The 25,757-nt window shown below is 31.3% G+C and overlaps 3 protein-coding genes across 4 annotated transcripts in view; 2 read left to right on the top strand and 1 right to left on the bottom strand.

Annotated features, from left to right (window-relative positions):
- The window catches only part of LOC108914655 (peptidyl-prolyl cis-trans isomerase-like 2), an 8,041-nt gene extending 5,593 nt beyond the window's left edge, over positions 1-2,448 (bottom strand). Inside the window, exons 1-5 of the mRNA XM_018720502.1 lie at positions 1,813-2,448; positions 1,427-1,705; positions 1,231-1,379; positions 758-909; positions 514-703 (exon numbers count right to left, since the gene is read on the bottom strand). Of these exons, the coding sequence (XP_018576018.1) occupies positions 514-703; positions 758-909; positions 1,231-1,379; positions 1,427-1,705; positions 1,813-2,374 (1,332 nt within the window). The 5' untranslated portion in view covers positions 2,375-2,448. The remainder of the gene's footprint in view (positions 1-513; positions 704-757; positions 910-1,230; positions 1,380-1,426; positions 1,706-1,812) is intronic.
- A 241-nt stretch (positions 2,449-2,689) lies between these two features.
- On the top strand, positions 2,690-10,411 carry LOC108914671 (ubiquitin-conjugating enzyme E2-24 kDa). Of its 2 annotated transcripts, XM_018720521.1 has the most exons (3): positions 2,690-2,797; positions 3,251-3,719; positions 10,128-10,411. In XM_018720521.1, exons 2-3 carry the CDS (start codon positions 3,257-3,259, stop codon positions 10,223-10,225), a joined length of 561 nt encoding a protein of 186 aa, XP_018576037.1. In that variant the 5' UTR covers positions 2,690-2,797; positions 3,251-3,256; the 3' UTR covers positions 10,226-10,411. The 2 variants fall into 2 exon arrangements, with proteins under 2 accessions (XP_018576037.1, XP_018576038.1); XM_018720522.1 differs by lacking the exon at positions 2,690-2,797 and having other exon boundaries at positions 3,233-3,719.
- A 1,954-nt stretch (positions 10,412-12,365) lies between these two features.
- Positions 12,366-24,982, top strand: LOC108914669 (GTP-binding protein 1). The gene is made up of 13 exons (XM_018720518.1): positions 12,366-12,484; positions 13,195-13,244; positions 14,097-14,462; positions 15,778-15,958; positions 16,053-16,247; positions 20,296-20,459; positions 20,740-20,978; positions 21,034-21,178; positions 21,233-21,415; positions 21,485-21,620; positions 24,001-24,146; positions 24,208-24,369; positions 24,617-24,982. Exons 3-13 carry the CDS (start codon positions 14,286-14,288, stop codon positions 24,821-24,823), a joined length of 1,935 nt encoding a protein of 644 aa, XP_018576034.1. The 5' UTR covers positions 12,366-12,484; positions 13,195-13,244; positions 14,097-14,285; the 3' UTR covers positions 24,824-24,982.
- Positions 24,983-25,757: the final 775 nt, after the last annotated feature.

Raw genomic sequence — 25,757 nt, 5'->3', positions numbered from 1 at the left:
ATTATTATTATTATTGTAAAAAAAGTACAGACCGACACAAATAAGTTTGCGTTTTGGACTACAATTCAAGCAATATTAATATTTGTATATAAAATCTACTTCAATATCATAAAAAAAAATTGAAATAAAATTTTTGCACATAAATATATGAATATTATTATGTATTTATTATTACAAAAGAAACCATAGAATAAATATGAAAAAAGACAAACAATTTAAGAGGGTGCTGGGTACAGGGGTATATTCATATTTTAAATAAAAAAATACTGACGATTTCTTAAATTTTTGCCAAAAAAAATATTGCAGTATGCTTTGATTAATAAAAATATTACATACTGTCCAAAAACACAGGTTTTGGTCTACCTTTTAAAGAAAAGATGGTCAAAATCAAGATTTTTACAGGGTCTTCTGTAGTTAAAATATAAATGTAAAAATATCATTGAGAGAATAGTAACACTACCACTACAAGTTAAAAATAACTTGGACTTTCACGATTATAAAAAAAATGTGTACCTGTTCGTCAGCTTCGTCGAATGGATTAACGAAAATTTCAGCCCTCATCAATATTATGTCTTCAATAGGCCTGTCTTTATTATCGACCTCTATCTTTTCCATTTCCGTTAGTGTTTCCATACCACCAACAACCCTTCCAAAAATTGTATGTTTGTTATCCAAGTGTCTACATGAACGAAAGGTAATAAAACTAAAAAAGAAATACGATAAATTTTAAGTACATGTAAAAATTGGAATACATTACAACTGAGATCCGTTAGTATTTTTTCCGGAATTTGCCATCGATAAGACGCCCCGACCCGTATGGGTTAAATTAGGTTTGAATTCGTCTTCAAATTTGCCTCCCCATATCGATTCTCCCCCGTTACCAGTGTTCTTAGGATCTCCGCCTTGAATCTACAAAATAATATACCAACGCAATTTATACAAATTCAACAATCGATTTCTGTTTATTGTTTTGTACAAGATCGAGATTTTTAAAATGTAGGGTGTTAAAGTTTTTGAAAAATAACACATTAACGCATAAATCTGGAGACATTTTTGAATAAATAAAATAGAAAAAACTGTTTCACAAAAAAAAATAGAAATTTTTCATTGCAAATGCAATATTTCTATGATTTATAAGAACCGCCTTTATCATCAGAATGTACCTGAGGTCGACCCTATATGAGAAACATAGAAGCAGATTACGTGATGTAACACGAGTAAAACACTTACCATAAAGTTCCTTATCGATCGATGAAATTTTGTTCCATTGTAATATCCGTTCTCACAATGTTTTATAAAGTTCTCACACGTTTTCGGAATAACATCACAGTACAATTCCAAATTCAACATTCCCACATTTGTCACAAGTCTAACATATCCTGAAATGAGATAAATAGAAAAAACACTAAATTTTGAATAATCGTACCTTTCTTTTTTACGCGTTGGTACCTAACTTCATCTTCATGTACAATAGCAGATTCATGGATCAATTTCCTATTCATAGCAGTCGAAGTGAAGCTGGCTGCAACTTCACCAGTGGAGTAATGAGCTGCATTGAATTTGTCGGCTTTTGCGGTACTTTCGGATTTATTAATTTCTATTGTTGACACTCGATATTCCCTATTTAGCTCGTCCAGCGTGTCTTTAGTTTCTGAATTTATAGACTTTAAGTTAGCCTGTGGATTTGATTTGTCAATAATTTCCTCTAAAATTAAAAATTAGAATATTTAATATTTGGATATATTTTGCAACATCTCTAATTAAAGTTAAGTAAAAAATGGATAATACAGTATCTACATGAATAAAATTTACCTTCTGTTTCTACTCTTAAGTTATTTCTTACATGGTGGAATTTCGAAATATTAAATTTTAACAAATCATTTGGATCTTGCAAGACAATTATATCCTTTCTTTCAAATGGTTTGTCCGTAATCAAATCTTTCCAATTACGATTTTTTATATTTAGTTGTTCTATAGCTTCCATTAAATAAACATTTCCTGTGGTAGCAATTGCAGCTATATGTGAGTTTTTGGTAAAAGGTTTAAATAGTACTGGGCATTCAAACTCGTCTTCAGAATTTTTATGGAAGTTTAGCTTCACTAACGACTTTAATTCCAAAGGATTACCTGTTACCGGATTAATTTTATATTTCTTCAGAAATGGTAAGAGGGCTTCTAAGTCGAAGATATTTCCATCTAAATCGCAATAAGGTATTTCAAATGGCTGCAATGATAGACAACAATGATCAAAGGGTAAACGTTTAAAATTCTCTTCCTCTTTTGAAGGCTGTCCTAATTTTTTTCCTCCATACAGTGTCGTCCATTCGGTGTAAGTTAAATACATTTTATCTTTTTGATGCTGACGCTTACCCATCTTGAATGTTTTTAAATAAAATGTGCTATCTTAAAATATGTGTATAGTATAGAATATTTTACAAAAATGATAGGTTAGGTCATATGTCAACAATTGATTCTCATAACAAGTTTTAAACATTACAAAATATAAATAAATTCCCTACTACTAAAAATAATTTTCAAAATTTATCTTATCTAGGTATTAGTTTGAAAAGCAAACTATGGTTGTTCGCAAAATGTTTATTACATTATTACGTAAAATAATATTAAAATTATATTAATGTGAATTATTATTTTTTATTTTACGATAGCTCATTTATTTTTACAACGTTGGTTGCCTTGTCCTCTTCCATTTGTGTCCTTGTAAGAAGTACGCCATGAGCCGAAAATTCTAAAAGGGAGTGTAGTTTGTTTTCAGTTTTAAAGTGTAAAAAAGTTTTTGGTAAGTCTCAATAACAACTATTTAACGTATTCTTTTCATTGTTGTGTTATGTTATGATTATGGAAACAACCTTATCTAATTTTTAAGTAATGTATCGAAAGGAAGATTGTCGATGCACTTGAAAGTGATTCTTACAATAAGTATTTTTATTTTTAAACTTTTATATTTAACTGTCGTTAAGTTGAGGTAGGGACAATAATAGTTATTAAAGAACTTGAATGAATTTTTCATTATTAGAATTTCTGTATTCAGACATCAAAATGGCCGACTTGGCTGACAAGAATCAATTTTAATTTTGGGAAAGGGTCGTATTTTTTTAAACTGAAGAGATTATTTGCAGGGTTTAGTTTCTATTTGTAAGTATAACCGACTAGTACCGTTTATAGAATGCTGCAGATTCTTGTGTTAAACCAGGTGGAGCTTGGTACACAAAGAATACAATTTGTTTTTTAGTTAGAAATGTCATCAGCTGGATCAAGTGGTTCTGGCCGTGGACGGGGGGGACAAGCAGCTGTGGGTGATCAAAAAGAAGCAAAAGAAACCAAACCAAATCCGAAAATGTCTAAAGCTCTTGGAACATCTGCTAAACGCATTCAAAAGGAATTGGCCGAGATCACATTAGATCCTCCTCCAAACTGTAGTGCAGGACCGAAAGGAGAAAATTTTTACGAATGGGTGTCCACTATTTTGGGACCTCCAGGATCTGTCTATGAAGGAGGTGTATTTTTCCTCGATATACACTTTTCGCCAGAGTACCCCTTCAAACCTCCAAAAGTTACTTTCCGCACCAGGATTTATCACTGCAACATCAACAGTCAGGGCGTAATCTGCTTGGATATTTTAAAGGATAACTGGTCCCCTGCTTTAACCATTTCGAAGGTCCTTTTGTCAATTTGTTCTTTACTTACTGATTGCAATCCAGGTATGTTTTTTTTCGGTAATATATTTTTTTGTATTAAATAACCTCGGATACCCCATTCTTAATAGTAAACCTTCAGTCATTGGGAAAATTAATTCTCAATTTATTTGTGGATGGTATACATCAAACAAAACTAATTCAGAATGTATTGAATATAAGTTTATTTTCACATTGGCTAAATATAATTTATGTTTTAATTTAATTATTATGATTGCTTTGAAGCAGTTTTTTATTATTGCTTGATGTGTGGAACTTTTCCGATAACTACATTAAATGTAAATTACCTAATTATAACTTTTCTCCAGTTATATAAATTGGACGATTTTCTATAATGTGTGATTAAATGTTTTTAATTAACAAATACTTAGAAAGTATTAGAAAAGTAAAATATTTACTCCTTAATTTCTCACAGGAAATTCATCTCTTTCTGAAAATCCGGTGTTTCAAAGACATAGGAGCAATTATGTTTTTTTCTTATGAAAATTCTGTACATTTTTACATATCTGTGAAGATGATCTGTCAAATTGTCTTCTAAAAAAAAAAATGTTTTATTGTTGCAAATAACCAATTACTGAATAGTCTAATCTGAAACCATGAATCTGTAAATGTAATCTTTTAAGGATGGTAACTGATGCATCTCTGGTTGCCTAAATTATACCGAAAAATGGTAGAAAACAGCCCTTTTTTATTCCAATATATCTTTTTAAAGCAATGGAAGAAAGTAGTAAAATTTCATATCACATTTGGCAAAGTATAAATGAAGACAGTAAAGCAAAAATTAATTGGGATAGGTAAATAATTCGTGAGAAATTAATTTCTAAATATGAAGGTTTTTTGGACTTTTACAAATAAACGATTATTTCTTCATGGTATTATAGAATTATGGAATTTTTTATATAGTTATCTTTTAATAAATAAACTGATTAGACTTTATTTCATAGTTTGTTCAACACTTTATTATTTAAAAAGTTATATTGGAATAAAATTATTAAAAAATATTCATTCATGAATAGCATTATCTCCGACTTTTAATTCGCTTGATTTGTAATAGATGTCGCACTAGTAAAAATTTATCGGGGACTCGGGTTATTTTTAACAAACAGCTGTTGTATTGTGGTTAATTTGGTATAACCTGATTCTGAATTGGTAGTCATGGTTTCTGTTAATTGATACATAAATATTTAAAGAATGTCATGATCATTTTAGATATACTATTGTATAAAAGTATATAAGTAACAGTGCAAGTCCATACTATTATATAATTTTAGAAAATATGAAATATAAACAATTTTTAGTTTATTTAAAACTATAATTTATAATTAGTATACCTATATTAGTATCTACGGTTAGTGGATAAGAGGGAAAACATTTTTATTTTCTATTCTACTAGAAAAAGTAATTCGTGACAAAAAATATTTTGCTTTTTAATTGAATATGTTTGTCATGAAAAACTGTAATTTATATATATACAGGGTGATCAGAAATTTAACAAAATTAATAACGTTGAAAAATAAACTGCTTTTGTTTTTGATAATATAAAAAAATGTTAATAAGAAAAGTTGTTCATAACGGAAAGTTATGTTATAATTACGATTTGTGAATAAAGCGGCTTACTTTGGTATAAACAGAAATGAAAAATATATATATTTTTAATAATTAATATTAAGTAATTCTTGATAAAAAAAATTCGCATATTAATGTAAATAGAATTTTAATTGTGAATATACATAATAATGAGAAAATATAAAAAATATGTACGATATACTTATTTTGTCCAAAAATTGTGTAAAGAATTATGTACGATTTGAGACTAAATTTTTTTTATGAGAAATAGGTATTCAGTGCACTTCACTTGAAAAAATAGTTGTAGGTACTTTAATACCTCCAATATAAACAGAAATTCTGTGGAACAGTGTAGTTTAATAAATATGTAAATAAACTAAATTAATAAAGAAATAAATAGAATAGGTACAGTAGAACAGGAAAAAATTTAAAAAATCATAAAATAAAATAATTTCTTTTTATTAATTTGAGCTTCTATAATATATTGTGGATCCATACATCTTTTTCCCTGTGGAATATTTTTGTATATTATTTCTGGTAGTATACAATTTTTATAAAATTGTTCTAAATTTGTTGCCATTGATTTTTTCCATAATTCTTCATCTTTCTTAATTTGTTCTACATAGAGCGGGTTGTTTTCACCACTATAGGTATATTACGAAATAACATATAGACTTCTTCCGGTTATATTTAACTGTCTCTGTATCTGAAAGTAAGAAAAGAATTTTACCAGATAATATTTGTTATAAACATAGATAATTATACATTTTTACCTATTATGCTTTTGATTTACCATAATGATATATCTAGTCATATATAGGGTGCCACAATAGTGCGATAAAGTTTAGTATAACTGCCTGTAGTAGTGATACGAAAAAAGTTACTTGCTCGGATTCACATTTTATTATTATTTCCATTATTCATTATTTTCAGACCGAATTAAACGTTCAGAAAATCTTGTTTTTGGCCTGAAGATTTTGCCCTATACAACTATAACTGAAAATAATTATAAACTTTGTCACACTATTGGAACAGCCTGTATGTGCATTGCAACGACAATATGTCATATTTATATTACGGCTAAGTAAGCGGAAAGTCCATTGTCGCATATGTAATTTTTATTTTCAAATAATCAAATACAATACCTACATATTTATTTTAATATCTATTATTTACTTGAATTTAGTACTAAGTACAACTATGCCTAGCAAATTGTAATACTTACTCTGTTAATGTTTTTTCCTTCATATAAAAAATAGTAAACTCCACAAATAAAATATTTCGCAGCCACAACGCAACAATAAAAGATAACAGCTCAAAGATCCATACAAGAAATAACTACATTCGCACCTACTCTGGTCCGAATCCATATAAGTACTAAAATGTAGAAAATAATATGAAATAAAATTTTTAGTTGGCTGCAAATGTTATAAATTTGTACAACCACTTGCCATCCTCCTTTTTTGTAAATATGTACATAATAATATGTAGAAGATAGAAAATAGAAATATTTTCAGAATAAAAAACCGGCGGCCGCAAATTGGAGTTTTTATTATTTTATTACCCTCCTCTTTTCATATGCAATTATGAGATAGCAAGAGAGTGGGATGGATGTATAGGCCGGACAACTGATTATCGTGCACGTGTGCGTGCACCTGGCATTTTCTCGTTTTTTTAGGTGTATTTTGCCGGAATTTGAATGAATGAAATTATCGTACTATTTTTACTATAAACGTATTTCCTGTAGCGACATCTATATGAATATTGTAGTACTTTGTTAGATGAAACGGGACTTCAATTTCCGTTCTTAAGTCTTTTTTACTTCACTTTGTCTTAGTTAAGTTAGTCTTAGTTAGTCTCAGAAGTAAGAAAATTCTTTAGTAAAAAGTATACAACTAATGTATACCTATACAGTGTTTAAAAAAACATGGGCCTAGCTTCGGGGGCAGACAACCTAAATCCAAGATTATTTTTTCATATCAACGTGGGTCCGATTTCGCTTCGTTCCTTAGATACAGGATGTCAAAGTTTTAAAATAAAATATGTTTTTACCAAAAATCTAGATTTCCACTTGAGGGAATTAAATGAAATTTGGACAACTAACTATGTCGAAAGTGTCCATCTTCAGCTCGAGTACAACTCCGATTTCCTTTTTTGATGGTGTTTTTAACTCGTCGAAATATTCCTATGTCTGGGTGAATTAAAGCGAATGCTCTGATATACGCTGCCAATGATCTTCCCTTGAAGTGACGGTAGTTTTATAAACAAGCTCTTTTACATGTTCCCAAATTTCATTTAATTCCCTCAAATGGAAATCTGTGTTTATGGAAAAAAAACTATTTTATTTTAAAACTTTGACACCTTGTAGCTACGGAATGAAGTGAAATCGGACCCATGTTGATATGAAAAAACAATCTTGTTTTTAGATTAGGAACCTGTCCCCGAGCGTTGGCCCATGTTTTCTGAAACACTGTATACATGGCAAGGCCAACTTAGAAATAATAAACTAGGTACTCGTGCACTGTTGCCAAGTTCCTTTGCACCTTTTGGCATTTATTTATGCATATTGGGTAGAAAATAATAATTGAGGAATCGAAATATATAATTTTTATTTTAAACTTATTTTAATCAATATTTACAAGCAAGTATCTCAATTTACTTACTTTTAGACATAAAGAATATTTTTCTTTGCATTGAGCAATGATCCTCCTTAATAGAAAATGTAATAAATCACATTTTATTTTTCTGATATTTCTAAAGATAGCAAAAATTACTATTTTTATTAGCTACAACTTAATAACACATCAAAAGAGGAGCATTAAATGTTATTTATTTAAGGCATTGTTTCGGCATCTCGAAATAAATCCCAAAATGAAATTTTTTGTATTTGGCTTCATTATTTAATGCCAGATACTTTGATAATGTGTAGGTGCATAGCTTTTGCTCTGGCAGAATTATTTGCAATTAAAACTTGATCAATTTTAAATGACATTAACATCACATTTGTTGCTTTTTTATAACATGAATTTACATTTTTTTTTCTTTCTTTTTTAATTGGACTCCTTGAACGGGACGTTATTTTTCTAGAATTTTTAAAATATTCTAATTTTTCTAAAATTTGTTATACAGGGTGTAACCTAAGTACATTAAAATATTTAAGTGGGGTATTCCAGAGTTAATTCTAAGAAAAAAAGTTTATATAAACCTTTGTCCAGAACTGCTTCCTTTCTGAGATACAGGCTGTTGAAATTAAAATTTTATTTTCAATTTTCTAAATAACTTTTACGAAAGATACATTTTTCACACAAAATTTGGTAACCGGGGGTTTTTTGAAGTGAAAAATCATAATTTAGTATTAATTTTTGTGCCGCACTTAGAGGGCTATCATTATTAATTTAGTTTGCCATAACTTTTTTGACAGAAGACTTCTGCAATTTTTTTATGAATAAACGATATTTTAAGAAAAAAGGTACACTTCCTTAACAACACTAGAAGACACCATTTTCGAAAAATTTGCAAATTTCTGCCAAGATGCAATCTGCCGAGTCCATTGGGCGCAAAATGAAGTTGTTGAGAATTTTATGTTCTTGGTACTTTCCGGGTACGGGATTCTTTGGCGAGGAGGGCAGAAGCTCATATTAATGTCGAGGTAGCCACATTCAGCAGCTGTTGTAATAATGATTTTGTTTAATTTTAATTTCAACACCCTGTATCTCGGAAACGAAGCATTTCCGGACAAAGGTTGATATAAACTTTGTTTTTTAGAATTAACTCAGGAATACCCCCACTTAAATATTTTAATGTACTTAGGTTACACCCTGTATAAACAGGGTGTACCATTTAACACTTCCACTGCCAATAGTGCCAATATCTCCGAAATTAAGAAATTTATTTTAGTTCCAGAAATTGGGGTTGGGGTCCCTCGAATAGCTTCAAATTGTAGTTAGAATTGTTAATTCAAATCTTTCTGTATAGATGGTGTGATACTAGAAATTTTTTTGATCTCTGGAACGTGAAAATGCAGTCCATCTGAAAGATCGTTAAATTTTGAGTAATTTTTGTAATATAAGGTTTTTCTCTAAATTTACTTGTTTTCGAGATATGTTGATTTCAATATGTAATGTATGACATAACAGAAAAATCTATTATTTTATCTAAATCACATCGAGACAGAATATTCTTTTAAAATGTTTTAATGACTTTATTCACACCACATACTAACTAACAAACAATAAATTATAAAAAAACAAATGATCAACTACAGAAAAAAAAATTGTTCAATGGTAAATTGTATAACTAGTATAGTTAAATTGAAAGACGCAAACTGATAAAACTGTATTATTGGAAAACTAATATGTGTCATCTGTCATTGTTTTGTTTTGAACAAATGACATGAGCCACCTATGACTGCATTTTTTAATAACATTTGATAAAATACGGTTCGTCTCTGACCCTTATAAGATTTACCATTGAACATTTTTTTTCTGTAGTTGATCATTCGTTTTTTTTTATAATTCATTGTTTGTTAGTTAGTATGTGATGTGAATAAAGCCATTCTAACAATATTTTTAAAGTTTCCATGTTCCAGAGAACAAAAAATTTTTTAATATCGCCACGCCATCTATACAGAAAGATTTGAACTAACAATTAATCAATTTTAACTGCAATTTGAAGCAATTCGAGGGACCTAACAACCCCAGTTTTCGGAACTAAAATAAATTTATTCATTTCGTAGATATTGGCAGCGGGAGTGTTAAATGGCACACCCTGTGTATATATAGATTGTAATGGCAAAGAAAATGTTTAAATAAATAATATGAGTAAGATGTAATAAGCGATCACTTTCAGCCGACCCCCTGGTAGGAAGCATAGCGACCCAATACCTGCAGAATCGAGAGGAGCACGACCGTATCGCCAGATTATGGACAAAGCGTTACGCTACGTGATTTATTTACTCTTTGCCACTTCCATCGATGTCGCTCCCCTTTGCCAGAATGGCAAAAAATGGTTTTTCATCTATCCATTTAATCATGAACTATTCATTTGTCTGTCTTAAATGTTCATATAATTAAGTTTATTTGTACCACACTTAGTTAAATAGGTAGATTAAACAAAATTCATTGTAAAAAAAATATACTCTAAAAAAAAATCTTTCTGTAGTTCTATGTGGTTTAGTTGTGTAAGCCTGGATTAATTCTTTGGATACGGTTCTCCCGCAGCGGCCAAAAGTTCTGTTTCGACTCGACGTTTAAAGTACTAATTTTCTCTGCAAGGATTCAAAATTAATCGTTGACTTAGTTCATTGGGGCTCCAAATGAAGTTTTAATAAATATTTATTATTTTCACTTAATTAATTTATAATCAGTTTTAAATAATTGCAAATCCGTGTGAAAATTGTCCAGTCCCAGTGTTTTAAGTTTTTTATGTGATTTGAAAAGGACGTTTATCTGCATATAGTTTTCCAGCGAATCGTGCAATTAAAATATACTGTGTAGATTGCTTGTGCAGAATTACATATTTTTTGTTTTGATGTGATAGGTATATTTATTGATTTAATGTATAAACGTATCATGTTGAAAAATTCAATATCAACCCAACTGCTTCTGTAAAGTATACTTTTTTTTACTAAATTTTAAGAGAATATGGACTATTCTTCTAGAAGTACTGTTTAGTTATAATTGTAATAATAAATTTTAGTATGTATAAAAGTTGTTTTATTAAGTGGAAATCTGAAGTCTGTTCTTTAAAATCATAACTATGAAGTTATTAAGGTGCAATTTGGCTTAAATACCGTTCTGACTTTGGGAAATCTGCTTGGGGCATCTCGGTTAATCTGATACAAATTGGTTGAGATAATATAGAAAATTTATATTTGATATATTTCAGATGATTTTCGTTTTTCCTTTTTTTTTATTTTGTATCGTTTTCATACAGGGTTTTAAAAAAGTTTGGAACCTCGTCTATCAGAAAATATGGGTCAAACAAAAAAATGATTAGGACAAACGTTGCAGGGTTTTGAGTGAACAATCCAACGGTGACCTTGACCATGACCTTGAAGGTCATTTAGAGGTCAACCTGAAAATTTTAAATGGAACCTTATACTTATGATCACGGAAATGAAATGAACGAAAAATTGTACGTTCGGATGTGACCTTCAGGGCATGGTACTTTCAAGGTCACAGTATTTCCAACAGCCTGCCTCCGAAGGTTAAATATACTCGGGGTTTTCGGGGTCACCCTTTCGATTACTGGGGGCAAATGTAAGAGTTCCCGTTTTAAAAACCATTCTGATCTTAAAATTACCTTGAAAGTTATCGCTATTTTTACTTTCGGAACAATTCTGCCGTTAAATTTTTTTTCGTAAGAGCATTATTAAACAAGTTCTTTGCTTACGTTTAACGTTACAATTACGTTTACGTCATAGTCAAAGACATGGTAAATTTTACGCTCACTCAATTGTAAACGACCTTGAAGGTCAAGGTCATATCCGAACGTAAAAATTTCCGGGGTCAAAAATTACGGTTCCATTTAAAATTTTCAACTTGACCTCTAATTGACTGTCAAGGTCACCGTTGGATTGCTCACTCAAAACCCTGCAACTTTTGTCCTAATCATCGGGTCAGATCATTTACTTTATGCAGCCTAGGATCATTATCTACTAATGGTCTTAATGCATTTTAATAGTTAAAATATGAATGCAATTTCGCTGACATCTGTTATTTAAAAAAAACTGTCAGCTACACATTATTTATATAATTAAAAAATTAGATACAATTTGAAATTTAGGTTTCGAGTAGATCAAACCAAAGTCTAGAGACAGCCAATCTACTTTGCTTGGCAGATCCCTGCATGTGTGTTTTTTGTATTACGTGCAGGATAGAGCTAGATACTTTAATTGAATCTTTTTTACAATTTATGGTATTTTTCCGACATTTTATAGACAGAAAAATTTATCATGTCAGTTTATTTTTTTTTAATATACCGAGAGCCTCGAAGTAAAGTGGATTGGTTGTCTCTAGGCACTAGTAATTGATTGCATTCCACGAAGAGGGAACACGCCAATTTATACTTACCTTTTACCTGTCTTGTCACCTAGTCCCAGTGTCGTGTCACTTGTCAGTGTCATTTATTTTTATTAACATACGAACTGTTTCTGTTATCTATTTCTGATTAGTGTCTCAGCAGCTGACAAGTTTTTGAAATAAGTAAATATTTCCATATTTGAAATTTGTTGTAATGTATACAAATACTGAAAATTGAGCTGGTGATACATTTAATTTTATACCATGAATTATTGTCCTCCAAATAATTTTATACCATATGTAAGACGAGATGTAATTTTTCTATTTCTTCTCTAATGGGGCATTGGCTATAAACTAACAACGCTTAAATTAAAATCCTGGATAACGGTGTAGTGATATAAGGAAGGTCTTGTTAGCAATAACACCATATAAAGAGTAGTGAGTTGTGTTAATGAAGAGGACAAAAATAAGTTAATAATTGATATACTTTTGTGAAACATAATAACATTATTTTTTATAGTTATGTTTAAATATATTGTCACATATTTTCGACCCATACAAGTTGTGATAGAAAGTTGTTATTAAACACTGAGGACAGAAAGTACAGCGATTAGCAACATGGTATAATTTGAAAGGTGCGATCGCAGAACAAAAATGTTCAGTGTATCATATAACAACAAAACGTATGTTATTTATTCAGGAAATCTCACTTTAAGCTTAATGTAAAATAATGGAAAACATCAAGAATATATTTAGAGTATTCTTTAGTTAGGTCAACATTTATAAATAAATTTGTTCGATTTTGTGAACTGTGGTGTTACCATCAAATGTAGCTTAGCTTATAAAACTAATGGCATTATTTACTTTTTGTTAAAAATTGTAATTTTTTTTAGATGTAGAGAAGCAGTGTGATAACGCAAGAAGAGAAACGAGCAATATTTTGGTAAGTCGAGCTTTAATGTTTTTATATAATTTCAACAATGGATATTTTTAATCATAAAATTTTTGTATTAACTAAATATTAGTTAAAACACTGTTTATTAAACTTAGTTTTTCATATCAGTAATATTATTTTGTTTTGTGATGAAGTTTATTAATATTTATTAACGTTCAACGGTGCTCTTACGCAGTGGTGCAAAGTGTGCAACACAACCACCAGAATAGTAAAATTTTCAGGAGAGGAAAAAATATATTGTTCGTTAAATTAATATTCCACTATTAAGTACATATTTTAAGTGTTTGTACTCACTGATACATTTTTATATAGTGGAGGGTGTACAGGTGCACTAACTAAAGTTCTGCATACTAACCCAAATCCTGCTTAAGCGCCATTGTCAACACCTCGGAGAAAGTAAATAAAAATTGTGTAGGTTTTTCGTGTTAATGATGCACTTATCTACCACTTAAAAAAATATTGTTTCTTCCACATATCAGTCGCTAATCAACATACATCCTATGTTCGAACATAATTCCTTATCTGACTCCATTCAACCCTAATATGATGAAATATTGCCCATATTAACCAGTAAGGATGATGCAATAAAAATATAAGTGACTGATGTTTCAGTCGCTGATATTATGCAACATAATGCAGTGATAATTTTGTAAATTTTTAATAAAAATTATGATAGTCATAAATTTTTGTAAAAAGTACTCATTAATATTTTTAAAATGCTACTTTTCTACAACTAATTACTTTTGGCCTATGCCTTTTTTTTATTCTATACTATGCCTGTGCAACACAGTCCACTCCCCTCCATATTTGCTTTATATAAATTGTTGATATTTTTTTCAGGTGCTTCAGTTCAGATACATCAGAAACTGTGTTTGAATAAGAAGAAATGTTATTGCTAAACATTAATACATTCTGCGTTATAGATGTTTTCACTAATTTGGGACGGCCTAACTCATCATATTTTAATAATAAATATATTTATTTAATTTAAATAAGTAGTGTTATAGTGTGTAGACCTTGTAAGACATTATGAGTGAGCCGAAAGAATCTTTGAGTTCCTTTGTCGATAAAATAGACGTAGGTTCCGAATATGACAAAATATTGAGCAGGAATGTACTCGTCGCGCCATCCGAGAAACAGTACGAACTGTTACTGAAAAGACTGAAGCAGCAATTGGGAGAGGGCAGGGGAGAAGTTATTTTGGAGGTATGTTGGTGTGAATATTTAACAAATATATACTGTAGTCGAAAATCTGAAGAAAAGTAAAAAATGCCTACTTATAGGAGAATTACTATACTCTAAATTCTTACATAGCAAAATTGAGAAAAAAAATTAATAGTAATAATTTTGTAGCATCATGTGTTTTAAATAATCATGATAACAATTTTTGTGTCATTAAACAAGTAAAACTTTATATAATTATGAGAGTATATGTGAAGGGTATCTAAGTACATGGACAATCTTTAAGGAGCATATCTTTGAGCGATTTTGAGCCAAAAATGTTATGTATGTATAGGGTGTTTCGAATAAGACCCGACACAGACCAGGAGAATGCAGGGAACCCAAAATATGGTGAATAATTACTAAAATTAAATGATTTATTTTCCATCGATTCTTATGGGAAACACCCTGTATAAGCTTGGGTCCGCAAATCAATAGTTTACGATACAGGATGTTGAAATGAAAAAAAAATACCTTTTCTCAAGTATCCAAAGACATTTGATGCAAGATGATGAAACTTAGGCTCACGACTTATCTAATTAAAGATAAAAATCTATTGATTTTGGAAGTAATTTTTTTGTATGTCTGAGAAATACTGGGAGTCGGTTTCATGGAAAATCCCAGAGATTTAACACCACTAAAAATTTCATCACTACCTCTAACTTTTTGCTGTGTTTCTGAGAAAAATCATGTCTCATTTTATTAACAAACCGTTTTTACTTTATTTACTATTTTAAATTTTCATTAACTCCACAGAATGTAAAATAACTCTAGAACTACTCATTTCTCAATAAAAGTTTTTTTGTTAAAAATACAATTCCAAAAAAAAAATTGTGACGTGCAAAACTGCATGTTCGTTAGAGGTAGTAAAAATTGTGTCAATTTTTGGAACCTTTCATGATTATATTGTACTTGAAATCGCAATATTTAAAAATAAAATCATATAAACTTTTTTAGCAAATAAATAATTCTAAAGTAGATTTAATGAAGTGTGTGAAAACGCTAATAAAAGTAAAAAACTAATAAATTTAAAATTATTTGTTTTTTCAAATAAAATGATTTTTTTTTCTTGGAAACACCATAAGCATCTCTAAAGCCTTATGAGTAGTGTCAAAATATTCAGTCGTGTTAAAGAATTTTGTCGACATACTTATAATTAACACCCTGTATAATAAAATAAAGGATTTTGGCAAATTTTTTATTTAACACTCCAATTTTGAGCCATGGATGCCAAATCTGTCGATGCAAACGACTTTACCTCCAGTTTCATTGGAGTAATATAATTTTTAATTCTCTTAAGATTGGCGGATCCCCAGACGGTACCGAGAATGGGTTGCTGGAGGACGAAATTGAAGCCGCAATCGCTACTCTACAATCTTTAGCGAACACACTTGAATGCAGTTGCGTGAAGTTACGGGAGCGTAAAGAAACGAGGGGAATGGTGCTGCAGTATTTAATTCGTCGAATGCTAGACCAAAGTGGTAAAATCAAATGTTTCTTGTGTTTTATTCATAAATCCCTAGTTTCCACATTTTATTGTGAAATAATGTTACTTCATCTTTCGTAACGTTTTAGATTTCTTGGAAATACGTGTGGCAGTTGTCGGTAATGTGGATGCGGGGAAGTCTACATTGTTAGGCGTGTTGACTCACGGCGAGTTGGATAACGGCAGGGGACACGCCAGGCAGAGGTTATTCAGGCATAAACATGAAATGGAATCCGGCAGGACAAGTTCGGTAGGGAACGACATTTTAGGATTCGACGAGAGAGGTAACTGAATACGGGGTGTGTTGTAGTTGTGAAATTTATGCGTGATAGATGGACGGATACAGGGAATTACATGTTCTTGGCAAAGAATTTTAATTGTTTCAAAATAACTGCGAAACGCTTTATCAGATATAAATGAGATTGAGTTGCTACCATTTACGTATAGATGTCACTCTTTGACGTAGTGATCCGATTAACATTTTCATTGTAGAAATTAATTTGTTGCGGATTTTTTTTATGGCAAGTCATATTTTATATTAAAAGTTAGCGGTTGTTGAATTATTAACAAATAAAAATTAATAAAAAACTCAACTAACTATATCATATAAAGATTAATGTTCTTAATTCAATAACGTTGCTAAACATGGCCTCCATCATGCATCGAGCATTTTAGTAATATTCTTCAAAGTTTCTCCAAAGATCCTCTTACAAAATCTGAATGGTTTTCATTTAGTTCATTTATTTCATTCCTAATTAGTTGCTTTAGGTGTTTGGTAAAAGCTATTTTCTAAGAATCATACTTAGAAATGCATCCATTGGAGTAAGATCTGGACTGTTGGCTGGCCAGTTAATTGGTGAATTTCTTCTACCAATCCATATGTTAAAACGTTGGTTTACGTGGTTTCTCACTGTTAAGGTGCTGTGGAGTGGGGCAGCTCCATTCTGCTGGAATATGACATATCCAAAATGCTGCAAAGAATATCTTCTAGGCCGTTTTTGAGAAAGTTTAAATATGAGCCCTTATTCAAGTTTTGATAAAAAAAATAGGGTCCAATAATTTTGTTATCCATTAGTCCGCACCAAACGTTAACAGACTGGCGCTCCTGAAATCTAAATTCTCTGTGGGTTTTCTGTAGCCCAATACCTGGTATTTTTTCTATTTATCATGCCGTTCGTAGCAAAGGTAGACTCGTCTGTCCACGGGATGTTTCTTAAAAAGTTGGGATCATTAATTTTTTCTATCATAAGGTGGCAAAATTCTACTCTCTTTTCTCTATGCGTCTGTGTCAATTTTGGAGTGGGTCTGATCTTGAAATCTTGTAACCAGCTTTCTTAAGGGTCTTCTGCACTTTTGAATAGGACGTATCACGGACATTCCACTCTTGTAAACGTTTTGAAATATGCCATGGATATATTTGGATTTTCTTGCACAGAAAGTGATATATTAAGTTACGCATCTTCGTTATCTTGCTCCATTCTTTTCTTTCTGTTCAGACTTGATGTTTGTTGAAATTTTTCGAATATCCTTTCAATTGTTTTCTTGCAAGGAGCAAAATTTTCTCTGGATTCTCTCGAGTTAGGTCTCGTTGCGTTGCTGCGGCATTATAGTTGTATCGAATAAACAAACTTAAAATTATTTGTTTTTCTCTTTGCGAGTGTGGCATTTTTAATAACAATTTGCAGCAATACTTTTTGAATTACTTGATGAAGTTACCATCAGTGTCACGTTTGTTGATTTATCCATTGCTATTAGATAAGAACTTAACATTTTAAATTTCAAATTTTATTTGCTAATATTTCAAATAGCAAAGAATTAAACGAAGAATCAATAAATTAATTCAGATGTATCCCATTTAAAAAGAGTATAATTTTTGATCTACCTTGTATACTAATTGTTTTATCAATTTTCAAATACTTGTGCGATAAGTACAGAAAAAATCCTACAAGCTCACATTTTTTATGAAATTTTACTGCCACAAATAAACAAGTTAAGGTGGGTCGACATTATAGAAAATCACCCGGTACAAGTAAATGTTTATGCACTTGTCTAAACTGTAGAATTCATACCGAGCTTATATAATCTCGTACTAACAGAGCGCCCAATTGCCGCAGCTAAAGTGTTAATAGGAAAATAATGCCGACCTTTAACCAATTAAAGTTTTAGTATAAATCTGAGGTAATTGTCTTTAAAAATATGATCTCTAAAAGAGTAAAAATGAAATAATATTTTATGGAACTCAGACATCTATAATTGAACGTTCTTTGCAAAAATCATTTGTAATGATCATAATTTTTGGAAACATAATTCAATCAACAAAAAATTACCTTTACTGAATAGTAATCGTTAAGACTGCAAGTTTCGGAACTCATAAAGCATTATTTTGTTCTCATTATCAAACAAATCAAATTGCTCATTTCAGATTTGTATCGGGAAATGTTTTGGGGATATTACAATATGAACAATAGTTCCTTATCAAGTTTATCTAATTGAATGCTCTTCACATAACGGTAATCACAACAGTATATTTTAATCAAGCCACAATTCACAGAATGGAAGGAATCCAAAATAACTATGATTATTATTTATTTATATTGACAACTTTGTTAAGTGGTGATTATTTTTATCAAAGAAAAACATTGTATTACGAGTTTCTTAAGTAACAAAACATTATTTTATTGATGCTATCAAACAAACCAGATTTTTAACAATAAATTTGATATGTATTGAAAATGTGTTGATGACTAATACAGTGAAGATGCAAAATGAACAAATATTTACAAGTAAAAAATGATAAAATAACAACGAAAGTTAGTAAAAAAAAATTATAACTTAGAAGTGGGGCATATTTCCAATTTTTGTAAATACAATCACATTGATTATTATGTGGTACAACATTCGTTAAAGTATTTTTTCAAAATCGTGTTTGATTAAAGTTATGTTCTTTTTTTATTGTTTCAAAATTACTAAAATTTAAACCCACACAAAAGTGTGAAGACGCCAGAAAATTCATCATATCTACTTCATCTGTTCAAAAATAAAACTGCAAAATAATTATCTTTAAAAAATGGAGGAATTAAATGAAAACAATAATATTTAGTACTACTTTTTTTGTTATTACAGCAAATGTTCAAAGTGACCCCCATTAACCATCACACAATGCCCAATTCGATGTTGAAAGTTATCAATTACATTTTGAATAACAATTGGTGTTATGTTTCGAACTTCTTCTCTGATAGGATTTTTTAATCCTTCGATAGAGTCTGGTCTGTTCACATACACTTTACTTTTGACATAACCCCATAAAAAAATCTGGTGGGATTAAGTCAGGGGAGCATGGTGGCCATTCAAACGGCCGTTTTCTGCCTATCCATCGATTTGGGAAAACTTAATTGAGGTAATTTCTTACATCGAGGCAAAAATGTGGAGGGGCACCATTTTGTTAGAACCAGACATCACCAGCAGGCATATCATGTTCGTTAGGGTTAGGAAAAATTAATTTCAGGATTGGAATCAGCTGAAAACGCAAAAAATCCAAATAAATGACACCCGTCAAATTGCCTTCAAGGAAATAAGGTCCCAGTATGTGATTTCCTACTATTTTGGCCCAAACATTCACTTTTCGGCCGTTGTGTATATTTTTCTTGCATCCAATGCGGATTTCTGGGCTTCAAAACCTAGTATTTTGTCTGTTCACGGTTACGTTTAAGCAAAAAGTTGCTTCGTTAGTGAAAATTATGTGATTTTTTAAGTTGGGTTGTCTTTCAAATAAATTTCTGATTTCCTCGCAGAATTGTCATCTTCTGTCTGTGTTATCTGCCCATAGTTCTTGTAAGACATTAACTTTGTAAGGATGCCACTTTTGAGACTTCAGAGTTCTATGAATTGAGGACTTCGACAAGTTGAAGTTGGCCGAGATAGATTTAATGGATGATTAAGGAATTTCAGTAACGGCGAGCATCACATTTTGACGGTCATTTTCGCTTACTGTTCTTTGTCTTCCTGAAGAAACTGATTGTTTAAAATAGTTGTCAGTATGACATAAAAAACAATTTTTTTCATTTTTTGACAACTATGACAAAAAAGTAGATATTATTATTATTATTATTTCTCTGAATTCATCTTTAGTCGGTACTGTCTGTCAAACTGGGTAAAAAAAAATACAAAATAATTGACTTGTTTCCAGTGATTTTTTAAAATCCAAACTGGAAAAAAAAACAAGAAATTTGTTCCAGCATTTTGGGACACACTGTAGTACATAAACTTTTTTAATTAGTTTCACATTTTGAATATCTTTAATAGTTATTTAGTCCCATTAATATCTGTTTCTAGGCAACGTTGTTAATAAACCAGAGCATGGGTCTTTGGATTGGGTAAAAATTTGTGAAAAAAGTTCCAAAGTAATAACTTTCATCGATTTGGCTGGGCACGAACGTTATTTAAAGACTACTGTGTTTGGAATGACCGGCCACGCTCCTGATTTTGGAATGTTAATGGTTAGTATGTTTGGAAAAATTTTTGGATAATTTTAAATCTCAAAAATAATCCAAATAAGATAATTTATAGTCTTTGTGTACATTTTTTTCGTTACATGAGAATATGAAGTAAATAACTTTTTAACTATATCACAAAATGAAAATAAGTAAAAATATGAGACCCCTATTTTCATTTTGATCTCATTAAGTACTAAAAGTAATCCAAAAAAAAAAAAAATACATTATTACAATCACGTTTTATTTGCATATATTTATGGATTATATTTCCTTTTTTTTTTAGATTGGGGCAAATGCGGGGATTATAGGAATGACAAAGGAACATCTTGGTTTGGCCCTGGCCCTGTCGGTGCCGGTTTTTGTGGTGGTCACGAAAATCGACATGTGTCCGACCAACGTGCTGCAGGACAACCTGAAGATGCTTATTCGAATTTTGAAGTCGCCGGGATGTCGGAAGGTGCCGGTTATGGTGAAAACACCAGACGATGTGGTGTTAAGCGCTACCAACTTCGTATCGGAGAGGTTAGTACCCTTCAATATTCCCGTGCCTACTTTTTAAAGGGCGATTCTTTTCCAGACTGTGTCCCATCTTTCAGGTGTCGAATGTCACCGGGGAGAACTTGTACCTGCTTAAAACTTTCTTGAACCTGCTGACTACTAGGATGGAGTACCACGAAAACGAACCAGCGGAATTTCAGATCGACGATACTTATTCCGTACCTGTATGGTTCGAAGTTTTATTATTATGCCGCTGATTTTAATGTATGCTGTTTTAGGGAGTCGGCACGGTGGTGTCGGGGACTACTTTGAAGGGTGTTATTAGGTTGAACGATATCCTAATGCTGGGTCCTGATCCCTTAGGACACTTTCAACAGATCGCCGTCAAAAGTATACACAGGAAGAGAATGGCCGTTAAGGAGGTCAGAGCGGGGCAGACTGCCAGTTTTGCTTTGAAAAAGGTACAAAAAAAAATTAACTGCGTAAGCTTTGAATACTTTTTATTTAATTATATGTATTACGTGTTCCAGATTAAAAGATCCCAAATTCGGAAAGGTATGGTAATGGTTTCTCCGACGTTAAATCCGCAAGCGTGTTGGGAATTTGAGGGTGAAATTTTGGTTTTACATCACCCCACGACAATCAGTTCTCGTTATCAAGCCATGGGTAAGTAGTAACTGCTAAATAAATTGCTAATCATTCATTAATTTCAAAAGTGGGAGACGGTTTTATTACTTTATTTATACCCGGGGCGTTAAAAAATAATGAAAATTAATGTGGGATAGTAGAAACCACTTATAAAAGTCAAAAAATCTTCTGGGATTCAGCTGAGCTTGTTCATTGTGTAAAAAATTCTGTTACGATTTTAAATCGTTAAACATTGATTGTATTAGAAGAATATAGATTTGGAAAAAAACAAATCAAGAAACAACCAACCCATCAACCAAACAACCAACCATCAAACCAACTTGGAAGTCACTAAGTCGTTACATCTCTAAACAGACAATCTAAACAAAAAACTGATTACTGCACCCATACTGCTAAACCGGTAACTGTCTCCAAAACTGTAAAACCGGTAACTGCTTCAAAAACTGCTAACCGGCCCCCTATCTGCTAACTCCCAAGTCATTAAACACCTCCATACTGTTAGCCTCTCCCTCCCAAACCGCTACTCCCCCTCTGGCAACCGTTTCACACCGCTACCTTGTAAAAATAAACGAACTTAAACATTTGTCCGCTATTATGTTTTCTTGGAACTTAAACAGTATAACTGTGAAAAGAAAGAAAAAAAAATATAAATTTTTTATTTGTTTATTTATTTTTTGTATTGTCTCCTGCCAATGCCTCAGATAGTTAAAAATTTAAATGGCAATGATTTTTTGGACTTTTGGCTGTGTTTAAAATAAAATAAATGACTGAAAAGTGAAAACGGTTTTTGATTTTGAAATTGTTATACAGGATGTTTCGCATAAGAGCTGACACAGAGCAGGGGTGTGTAGGGGAACACAAAATATGGTGATTTAACGTAGCTTACCTTCATACTAAGTTGCACCCTTGAGAAATTATAGAGCTTGAAAGTGGGTTTCAAATTTAGAAAAAAAATTAACATCTCGGTTATATTTGAACTTAGAAAAACCAAATTTGGTACACGTTGTTAGTCATATGAGTAAGTTACTCATATGGTGTTAGTGAACCAAGAGCATTATTCGACAGTAAGAATAGTTCAATTGAACCATTTTAAAGCGTTGATATGGGATTATGCACCATTAAAATGTGACAGAACTATATAACTCGCTGGCAGACTTAAAAAAATATTACTTTATTTTATGGACAATAATTTAATTCTAAACTTTTCTTACTCTTGTTAGTTAATCTAAAAACTTTTGTGGTTTTCAACAAAAACACGAATAACTAATAATACGTATTGTAGCTGTTCTTTAAAATCGTCGGAAATTTAAAAGTTGACTATGAATTTGAAACGTCAAACTTGACGATTGGAAAAAAGTTGAAATAGAATACTACTCTATCCAATAACTGCCGATTGTTTCTAATGAATGTGCATTTATCCGTAACGCGATTCCACAATTCTACTCAAGATGCAACTGGCGAGGAATACACAAATTCTTTTAACGATTCCCAACTAAAGAAGTCACATTTGTTGAGGTCTGGTGGTCGTGGAGGCCAAACTTGTGGGCAATTATTTCCTCTTCCAATTCATTTATTTGGATACTGATGGTTTAAAAAGTCTCTAACAATATTACTAAAGTGAGAGGGTGCTCCATCATGCATAAACCGATGTTCCAGTCTTGAGTTGTAGTGGCACCTCGTCAAGTAGATCCGGGAGAGTGTTTTGGAGAAATTCTAAATAAGTTTCGCCATTTAGTCGATTCAGTAAAATAGCTGGACCAATTAAATACCGATCAATAACATCGATCCAAACATTTATTTTAAAATCGCTTTGGAAATGTCAAGGAGTTACTGAATGACGTTTAGATCGGAATACTCCTGATAGTTATGTAAATTTGTAATACCTCTGCGGGTAAAACAAGCTTCATCAGTAATGAGAATTACTAAAATTAAATGACTTTTTCCTGATCGTCAAGTTTGTCGTTTAAATTCATAGCCAACTTTTAAATTTTCGATGATTTTAAATAACAGCTACAATACGTATTATTAGTTATTCGTGTTTTTGTTGAAAACGACAAAGTTTTTTGAAAACTAACAAGAGTAAGAAAAGTTTTAGAATTAAAATCCCCGTAAAATAAAGTAATAATTTTTTAAGTCCGCCAGCGGGTTAAAAAGTTCTGTCACATTTTAATGGTGCAGCATCCCATATCAAGCGTTTAAAATGCTTCTATTGAATTCTTACTGTCGATTAATACTCTTGGTACACTTACACCGTGTATATACAAAATTTGATTTTTCTATTTGGTTTAAGTTCAAGTATAACTGAGATATTGATTTTTCTCTGCTCTGTATCGGTTCTTATGTGAAACACTCTGTATATTTAAAAACATAATTTTTTTCTTTATTTATTTATTTTTAGTTCATTGTGGTAGTATAAGGCAGACAGCGAGCATCATAAGCATGTCGAAGGATTGTCTGAGGACGGGTGACAAGGCATTAATACATTTCCGTTTCATCAAACACCCGGAATACATGACTTCTGGACAAAGGATGGTTTTTAGAGAGGTAATACGTCTCTTCCTTGATCTTAAGGGAAACGTACATTATCCGTATGTGAAACTTTTAGGGCAGAACAAAAGCTGTGGGTAACGTTGTGAGGATTATCACGCAGTCTACGCTAACGCATCAAGGAAATCGCGTGAAACAAAATAAACAGCAGAGGCATGGTTCTGCACAAAATACACAGAAAATAGGCCAAGAGAATAAAAACGAACACAATATGCAAGGTGTAAGTAAAATGTTCAGATACACGTTTTAAAAACTGTTAATACCTAGTAATATACGACTTTTTTGTTCATTTTAAATTTAGTAGCAGTTCCACATACAAGAAATATTGAAATACGCTGTATATCTTAATTTTTTTAAGAAATGAGATATTCCTTCTCAAAAATTTGATTTATATTCATTCTGTGAACTAGTCTTTACCGACTCCAGTATGATAGCGACAACTCGTACTTACATACCATCCCTGGCAGTTTTCAGAAATCGAAAACACATTTGAAGGAAGTAAGGACAAACGCGATTTGGTGCCCCAAAAGTCCGGCCATAAGAAGGGCAGGAACCGTCGAGGGGGTCGAGGCAAGGCCAACATAACCACCACCAGTACAAATATTTCAAAGCCGTTACCCGACGTAACGAATATCTCATCAATATCAGTTCGAAATCCGACAAAAGTGCAATAAACAGATTCATACATGAAACGTTTAACGTTAATGTTAAAAACGATGTTAATAAATTATTTCACTTTCTCTTTTTAAATAGTAACTTCTCCAGAATAGTGATACTAATCTAAAAGTAAGTTAATTTTGTTACATATTTATGAAAATAAATATATATGTACACAGGGTAGTTTTTATTAACCTTATCACGAGTGGATGAAGCGTAGACGCCGGAACATTGAAATTGTTGTGCTCAAATCGCAAGTGATAGAATAAAAATACAGGGTGTCCTAAAACTACGAGTAAAAAATCTAGGAGGAGATCCTAGTCGCAAAATTAATGGAATAAGTTCTGTCAAACTGGTGAACAACTCGATATTAATCAGTAAGGGAGTTGAATTTTTTGTTTAATCTGAATTTTGCCGACAACTTTATAGTCCAGGCGGTATCTGTTTTAAAAAGGGTGTACTTGGGTAAAACGCATATGATCGGAGATTTTTGCTTTAACGGCTTCTAAATAACATCAGAAATGATAATATTTCTATGCAAATAAAAAAAACGTGGGCTTGGTATTGCAAAAAAGTATATTGGATTTCTCGTTGACAGCAACTATTCATTTTAGACAAAAATGGAAGAGAGAAAAAGTTGTAATTAAATTTTGAACAAGATAGAGTTAGTTGCAATTCGAAAAAATAATTATTGTTATTGCAAAAATCGGAAAAATCATTTGGAAAATTGCAAAAAATGCTAGTTTATTTGTCAATTTTTTTCAGACACTTGAATAATACCTAGGATCTTCATACTTTTCCCAATTAAACTTTTTAGTGCATAGAATCATCACACCAAATTTCATTCAATTCGATTTGATAGTTTTTACATAATTGTTTAAATTTTTTTATTTTTTTAAATAAAAAAATTTTCAAAATCAAATTTCTAAAAATCTAAAGCCTTTGAATACT

This window comes from Anoplophora glabripennis, unplaced genomic scaffold (assembly GCF_000390285.2).
Source record: "Anoplophora glabripennis isolate ALB-LARVAE unplaced genomic scaffold, Agla_2.0 scaffold902, whole genome shotgun sequence".
Taxonomy (NCBI): domain Eukaryota; kingdom Metazoa; phylum Arthropoda; class Insecta; order Coleoptera; family Cerambycidae; genus Anoplophora; species Anoplophora glabripennis.
This window is presented reverse-complemented; position numbering and strand designations above follow the sequence as displayed.

Bases quoted from the DNA above. Each gene is read 5' to 3' on its own strand.
- LOC108914671 (XM_018720521.1), top strand. From the start codon at position 3,257: ATGTCATCAGCTGGATCAAGTGGTTCTGGCCGTGGACGGGGGGGACAA. The intron at 3,720-10,127 runs GTATGTTTTTTT...GATCACTTTCAG, and splicing joins ACTTACTGATTGCAATCCAG to CCGACCCCCTGGTAGGAAGC.
- LOC108914669 (XM_018720518.1), top strand. From the start codon at position 14,286: ATGAGTGAGCCGAAAGAATCTTTGAGTTCCTTTGTCGATAAAATAGAC. The intron at 16,248-20,295 runs GTAACTGAATAC...ATCTGTTTCTAG, and splicing joins TTTAGGATTCGACGAGAGAG to GCAACGTTGTTAATAAACCA. The intron at 24,370-24,616 runs GTAAGTAAAATG...CATCCCTGGCAG, and splicing joins ACGAACACAATATGCAAGGT to TTTTCAGAAATCGAAAACAC.